Below are 8,450 nucleotides of genomic sequence, written 5' to 3'. Positions count from 1 at the left end.
ATTGTTATTAGCTCCTTCCCCATCTCCCTCTGCAACAAATTGAAGGAACCCCACCGAAGGGAAGGCGGACGGTGGGTCCGACGCTTCGAACCGCCGGAATCAGTTACCACAGCCAATTTATTTATTTATTTATTTCCTTTTTTGAAGCCCAAAGATGAGGATTTAATTGATAGTTTGAAGGAATCAATTTATAGCGAGAGAAGAAAGAGGAGAGTGTTCGTTCTTCTCTTTCTGGTGTCCGTCGGCCTTTCTCTTGCCACGTCATCATATGTTCTTTGGCAAAAGAAAGGCTTTTTTTCCGACTGAATCTTTTCAGTTCCGAGTCCTTTTCCTCTTAATACAAAAAGAGCCCCTCATCTTTCATATTATTACCTTTTACCCCCTTTTGGTTTTTTCAAATCAACCCATCAGTCACTGTTGCTGCATTCGTGGAGATGAAAGAGAACAAAGTTGAAAGCGACAAAATAATCTTGAAATGTCTTTTCAATATCAATTGCTAATAAACATATCTATTTATTTTTTATGGCAAAATTATTTAAAAAGAATTCCAATAGCTTAGAATAATTAAGAAGTGAAACCGTAGATACACATTTACCTGTTAATCTTATATCATATACATTAATATTAAGACTTACTTTTTTATGCATAATTTGATTAAATTTTGATATAAAATGACGTGTATATAAGAATTTTACTTTTAAATATATAAATCAAGTGAAAATTAAACCAAATCAAAGTAACATGGTAAATCTCACGTATGGTTTAATAGCATGAATTACTTTTTCACATATCGTTTGAACATGAAATTCTACTCCGTCGTAAGAAACACGTCGCATTTTTTTTACATTATGCATTTCTTTTTTCCATTTTGACAAAATTGTCAAATAATAATTTTACCAAATTTTAATTACAATTCCATTACAGATTCGGGAACCAAAAACCCAGCTTGAAAACCAATATTGTATGAGACCGTTTTTCAATCAGAAATTGGAAGTTGGAACGAGATAATCTTGAACCAAAATCCAAATCACCAATATATCGAAACCGAAATCACAAATTGTATAGTAAGATTGTGGGATTTAGTACTTGAGAGAGATAATCTTGAAAATCGCATTCCCCTCTCAATATAAATGTACCAAAAGCTTTGTCAAAACCTTCCAACAGATGATATGATCAAAGAACCTCAAGTCAAGCAAGTTGATGATCAACTAACAAACAGAAAACCGAAAACCCGAACCAAGTATTTTTCTACACTGGTAAATATTCATTTTCAAAACACAAATATAAAGAAAAGAATCTCGATCTACATAACAGGAATTGATGTATGTAATTGTATGTATGTTACACCCTGAATATACAACCGAACACCAGGAAGAGGTATAATCCTTAATAACCAGGGATGGCTGCATATCGGTAGCCTTGTGCACCCCTCCATGAATAATAAGCGATCCGCGTCTCATAGAAGCCTAAAAGGGATGAATCATCGTCAGAATGTAAGGAATTGTTCAAAGGTTGACACCTAAAATAACCAAATCAGTTCTTTACACTAACCAAACCCACTATATCTCACCTGGAAGTGGGGTCTCCACTCTCCAGTGAAATGTATGCAGACCTAACCTCTACCCCGAAGAGTATAGTGGTTGTTTTCGTGAAGACCAAACCAGTTCTTTACACTGGTGATGCCAAATTAGAAAGGACATCTTTTAGCAGTAACAGAAGTCGAATTGAATGAAACTAAGGTTACCTTACTTGGGTCTTACTTCATTTAAGGCAACATTTCTGATAATATATTCTGTGGTCCCAGATTTACAAATTTGAGGAACAAGCGGCCATTAATTTCTTATATGTTGAAACTAAGCACCTTGGAATAGAGGGGACTGTAAACAATTAACACATAACTACCAGTCAGCATAGTGGAATTTTGCTTCTCGGTCTATACATTTGGCATACTTTTATGTACTCTTCTCTTTATTGCCTTCTTTTTAACTGAATGGTTATAATCAATAATTCATCTATGTCTTCCATTCTGTTTTCAGCCTCTTGAAATGATGCAAACATTTTCAATTAATCAAATAGGTTATGTGAAAAATTAAGAGAAACCCAAAATCTCAAAATATTCAAGTGCTAGATATCTAGTTAATTGAGATGAATCACAATGCTAGCACATTAATGAACTCTAGAATTATCAAAATTCCATTGAAATGAGTCAAAATCTTCAACTAACACTCATGTGCAAAGTATTTTATACATAAGCAACTTCAAATGTGTATATCTGCTAGAAAATGCAGTTAACAAGAAAAACTAGTGTAGTATTTGGCAGATATAGACATGACTACCTGTTATACCCAAATTAACCAATATTCACGATGTATAGAATGAAGGATATCATCAACGTACCCGGGAGGAAGGTGAGAACCCCAAGTCCTAATAGGCCATATGCTTGGGATCTGTCTCCACCCATGTGACCTGTGAAGATGAAGAACGAGAGGAGGAGAAGCCCACATCCAAGGAAGAGCAGAAAAAGTGCAAGGGCAATGGATTTCCATGGGACTTCATCCAAGGTTGCTGGTGAGTAGTCAAACCGAGGGTCATATCCTTCTTTGCCTATATAGTCGTTGTCTTCATCAGCAAGACGTGTGTAATTAATTTTCCGCCTAGATGCCATCCCAATAACTTCAACTTCAAAGTATGCAAAAGACGTCCAGAAGCACTCAAATCAAAACTTGAGCCAGGTCACTTTGAGAAAACATCACAGAATAATTAGGTTAACTGATTAGCACTAAGGCTTCAAAGCTCTGAAACAGATATATTAGTTCAACAAGTAGCATGCTGACTCCAATAAATAAATTTTTAAATGTTCAATCAACAAAAGTTCAGAAATCAAACAGAAGCATCATGCATGAAATCTACTTTATGGCAAAACATACACGAGTTGTGGGAAAAACACACATCACCAATGGGTCAAAATCCAAAAGGTTCAGATATTTCGACTGTGCATAGCACGCTTTGAAGCTTGGTGCTAGCAAATCACAGCGTTTTTTAATCCCAAATCTAACTCTGTTATAAGGTCAATATATCACCACTCTTTGCAGAAATGGGACCAATAGATAAAGTGAAACGAGCAGCCGATGGCATTCTATCTAAGATTTCAAAAATCATAGAAATCTCGAGCAGCTTTGTCTTAAATTTTCCAGAGAGACAAATACAAATTTACTCCTGTTTGTTTTTTTGGAAAATACCTCTTATTCACCTCTTATGTCTTGTCAAATAAGAAGTTAGAGTTATAAGACTTTGTTTTTTTTTTGTGATAAGAGCTTAAAACCTCTTACTTTCCTCTTATTGGACAAGAGGTTAACCCACATCTTATTAACCTCTTTACCCTCTTATTTCATTGCTTCCACGCTTGTCCTTTTACAAGCTCTCACAATGTTCCTTCCTTACAACTCATTTTACTCGCTCATTGGCTTTACAAGTGCCATCTCCACCTCCACCACCACCACCCCGCTGAAACTGGGAAGAAACACCACTCAAACCTCTCCATTTCTCTTCGATTGGCATTTGGGTGTCCTATAACATCACAAATTTATCAAAGGGACTTTGGCCTAGCGGTATGTGAGTCCTTGGCCTTCTAGGAGGTCAAGGGTTCAAACCTCACCAAAGGTGAGGAGGGTGTGTGAGTTTATTTGTTCTATTTGCCGTATATAAATATTATATACTTAAAAAAAACATCACAAATTTCTGGGGTTTTCTCTTTTTCCTACATAATGTTGCTTTAATCGATCTGAACAAATTCTTTTTATATAAATTCAAAAGGTTGCTGAAATACATAGGTAACGTTAAAAGAGTTCAATTGTTTCAAAAAGTGTATTATAGTTACAAAAGATTTCTTGATAATTATTTTACATATTTACAGGTAAAAATGAATTTTTTTTGTTATATAAATTCAACATTATACTATTGTGAGAGGTAAAATAGACAATTGCACACATTCAAACATTTATCACTTTACAAAAACAAACAGTCTTATTCAGACTTCAACACCGCCTCTTTATCAACAAGTGAAATAAGACTTTAGAGCTCAGGACCTCTTAAAAAACAAACAACACCTTGGACTTCTATAAACCTGGAGATCTTTAGTAACTTTAAGTAACTTATTTGCCAAGATTTGAAACTATATGCGATCAAACTCACCAGCTGAACTTCTCCCTCCTCTGGTTTTATATGACTATACAAAGGAGAGCATTCACCTAATGACAAAAATAATACACATACACACCCAAAAAGGAGAAGAAAACATTGACGGAGAATAAGTGCAGATTGCATAAACCACCCAACTTGGCAATCTGTGATATGATTCTCCAATTGGGTCTTAAAACACATACACATCAAGATTTTTATGCTTCACTAATATGAAGAGTGTTTTCTTTTAAAAGAAAAGTAACTTTAATGACGTGGTCATGAGAATGCATAAAACCCATGAGGCAAGAAACCTTTAAGATGGGGGAACATAATCACTTAATCAGATCTTCCCTGAACCTATTTTCTTACTGGCTACTATTCTTAGTTCCTCTTTCAAAATTTGTTTTGAAGCACTCAAGTCTTGTTCTGAACCTCTTCGCAAACACTTTTTTGCAAGTTGGGGTTCTTCATGTAAGCAATCGCTCTACTCAGGAAAGGTTTGGGTACATCCCCCAAACCCTCCTCCATTGGGATATACTGGGCTCAATTGGTTTATGTACATGTGTATGCGTAGGGAAAGTATGCATGTGTATCATCAAGTTCTCTTGCATACGTGTGTATGAAGAATGTGCTTTTTTAACAAATAATGTGTTTATGATGTAGTGATGACAAACAGATAATATAAATGTCCAATGAATCTCCTATGAAGCTCCAACATAGCTTGGATGTTAATGGATGAAGAAAGAAAGTTGGCATATCTTGTAATTTTTTTACATTTGAAAGTCTATAGGACTATGTACCCTTCAAAATAGAGATATGTACCTGTTGAATGATCAAAACACTAATAAATGGTAGATCATACACTATCTTAAAAGTTTGATGACTTCAGATACAATTTTCTTTTATGACTATTATTGGTGCAAAAAAACATCTTGGTTACATTGACTTCAATCTGAACACCAGCTTTAGCTTCATGCCACACTTCTCATGTGTCTTTGCCTAGTTGTGAAGCAATGTTCACAATGATACACTTAAGGAAGCATTTGAATTCCAGCCAAGTGCATAAACTAGTCGTGCATAATTTTAAATAAAGATAAAAGATCAAGCATTTACATGTACATTGTACGTGTCATTGCAAAACTTTAGGTTAAATGCAGGTTGAGTTCCAATTGAAATTCTCATTTAAGTGTCCTACTACCCAAACAGAGACTGATACACAAAATTTCAAGAAGAAGAAAAAACAGTAGGCATCACAGTTTATCATAATGGAAAAAAACTTCAACCATGCATTGTTCCCGTTGATAACTTCAGAATTAGAAAAAAGAAGATAGATAGAAACAAACAGAACATAGATTGCACTTACCACATGTACACAAACTATTACAAAAAATTTCATGGTATCAGCTCAGTAACTGTGTTTTGAGGAATGGAAACATTTCGGTAATTAGTTTATGCGGTCAAGTTTAATCCACTCTACTTTTAGGTCCTACTATTTGGTCTCTTGTTTCCTTCACCTATTGCAATGTTGATGTTCCATGTTTTGCTCAGATGCGACCGAATCCAGTTTTCTTCATTAATCAACTTTGGTGGAAAAAAAATATCTACGGGTCGTTCTTGTGTTTGCTACTTGCATATTATTCCAACATCCCAAATATTTCCACAAAACTCTATATATTATAACCTTCTCAATCACTGATTTCTTTTATTTTTCATTAGAATCACGAAATACCACAACTACTTCATCCCTTTCTGCAAAAAATGGTCTTCTATTGATCTATTCTTATATATGTACTCTCAATAGTTGATGGTTACTTGCCTTGTTTTCAATGCATTCATATGAAAATCAATAACAATATGACTGATAATGATCAAATCAAAAATCTACTTCTTATTCGTATTGTAACTCAACTGTACTATTAAGGGTGCATATAAAGACGGAAAGCACAGAAACAAAAGCCGATCACAAGTTCAACAGACCAGTTCGTTTAATTTAGAAGTTGATTTTTAATAACCGCTAGAACAACAACAAAAACAGACTGAGATTACGAAAAGAATTGAACGATCCAATGAATGAATCCAGTAGGAAACCTCAATCACCGACCTTTTAATCGATCAAACAATGAATCAACCAAGAATTAGGTCATAAAATGAAGAGAAACTTACCCGAGAGGATTGAGGTTTTAGTCACTTGTTTGGAGTAATTGAGAGAGATGGGTCAACGATGGAGATATTTAGTTGATCCAAAAATGGCATCGCCTCCGGCGTCGGTCTCCACCACCAAAAAGTTGTGACCTATCAGACTCCTTCTACGGTGCCATTTTACCAATTAATCCACGATATCATATCATAGCGCAATTATATTTTAAGGGTGTCAAGGATTGGTTATAATGGAGTGTTTAGAATTCTTTATTTGAAATAATTTTTTTTATAAAAATATTTATTAATTTATTATAAGTTAAAAGAGTTTAACTTTTTTAAAAATATTTTATAATCGATTTGATACTGGTATAAGTTGTTTATCTAAACATTTAAAAGTGCTTATTATCAATGTCACATCAAAATAAGCCAATAAATTGTTTTATAAGCAATCCCAAACACCCCTAAAAACAACTTATTTACTTATTCCAGTGTGATACTTTGTGATTTATTTATAAGCTTTAACAACTTGAATCATGTTATAAAGACCTCTAAATTAAAGTGGTTTTACCTTCCAAATGATTAAAAAAAAATCTATTTAACAGATTTTAAAAAGTTTAAAGATTTATTTGTTCAAATAAATTGTCTAATAACTTAATCCTTGAAATTGAAAAAATTATCATTTATATACTACAATAATATTATAAACTCAAGGGAAAATTTGCATGGGTGGTTCGTGTTGGTTTACTCATACTCATGCTTTGCATCTTTAAGATGAAATAATTATAGAAAATATCTTTATAATTTACATTTTATAGTACTACGGATTCCTCATGTTAGCATCATTATATTAACTCAAAGGGCATTTATGTCATTTTATTCCCCTCTCAATATTTAATTAAATATTCAAATAATTATATTATATTTTAATTAAAATCAAGAGAAATAAATAAAATAACTTAAATGCCCTTGAGTTAAATGGGTTAGCAAAAATAAGTTAACGGTAAACACCTATGTCGTTATAGAATGTAAACCATATGTACCTTTTGTATAACTATTTAATTTAAAAAGCATACAATTTGATTTTTGGTAAACTATATGGACCAAATGTGTAACTTCTTATAAATCGAAACATGTTTCATTTTATTTACTTTATGTCTCATAACAGTGACTTTCCATCTCATTGTGTGTGTTTAAAAATGAAAATTACCATTTTTACGTTTATTGTCGTATCAGAGCATTCACATTGGTGGAACTTCTAAAAAACTGATTTGTTATATTTTCTTTATCTCGTATCATTATCAACTCAACAAAGTAAGAATCTTAATAAAGCTGTACAACGAAGATTCTTACAAAAAGCGCAATTTCCATGTTTTAATTTACTAGAAAAGTATTCACACAATGTAACGAGATACATCTTCAATTTAATATTTTGTTTTATTTTTTGTCTATATTGATATAATACGGTTTATGTGGTTTTGAGAAATATAATGTTTTTACTTTTGAGTAAAAAGAAATTTGAAAAAATATATCGATATTAATATCAAATTAACTATTCAAAAGTTCTCGTTTTTTTTTTACAATTTCTTTAGTTCAATTTTTTATTATAGTTTAATTTAGGTCAAATAGTGAAATAATTTATTTTTTGGCTTAATAATAAATTTTTTATAAATATAATAATTCTGTTATAACTTAATAATTATTCTAATTATATTTTAGATTTTTTATACTTAAAATGATATGTTTATCCTATATATGAATATATTCATCTGCAGTTAGTTATACGAATTCAAAAATTGAGCTTTAATAAGTTGTACTTACGCATAATTTACTTGTAACATTTAATTTTAAGTAATATGCATTAGTACACAGTACTTCATGCATAAAGAATGATTTTTAAAAGTATTTGTCAAATACTTTATAATATAATACTAGAAGCGTACTCGCGCAATGCACCGAGATACATCGTGATTTTAATATTTCATTTTATTTTTTTATCTCAGTCGATATTATAATATGGTTTTATGTGATTTTGAGAAAACGATGATGTTTTTATTTTTGAATAAAATATATGTTTGAAGATATCATAAAAATTTGACAAAAATATATCGATATTAGTATCAAATTAACTATTT

The 8,450-nt window shown here is 32.1% G+C and overlaps 1 protein-coding gene across 1 annotated transcript; it reads right to left on the bottom strand.

Annotated features, from left to right (window-relative positions):
• Positions 1–1,171: 1,171 nt before the first annotated feature.
• LOC112522935 (transmembrane protein 230-like) lies at positions 1,172–6,536 on the bottom strand. Its single transcript, XM_025132290.1, has 3 exons — positions 6,343–6,536; positions 2,398–2,736; positions 1,172–1,466 (listed from the first exon to the last, which is right to left on the bottom strand). Exons 2-3 carry the CDS (start codon positions 2,663–2,665, stop codon positions 1,387–1,389), a joined length of 348 nt encoding a protein of 115 aa, XP_024988058.1. The 5' UTR covers positions 2,666–2,736; positions 6,343–6,536; the 3' UTR covers positions 1,172–1,386.
• Positions 6,537–8,450: the final 1,914 nt, after the last annotated feature.

The sequence above is a fragment of the Cynara cardunculus genome, assembly GCF_001531365.2.
Source record: "Cynara cardunculus var. scolymus isolate 2C chromosome LG 1, CcrdV1, whole genome shotgun sequence".
NCBI classification, from domain to species: domain Eukaryota; kingdom Viridiplantae; phylum Streptophyta; class Magnoliopsida; order Asterales; family Asteraceae; genus Cynara; species Cynara cardunculus.
The sequence above is the reverse complement of the archived record's forward strand: the minus strand, read 5'-3'. Positions and strand labels throughout refer to the sequence as shown.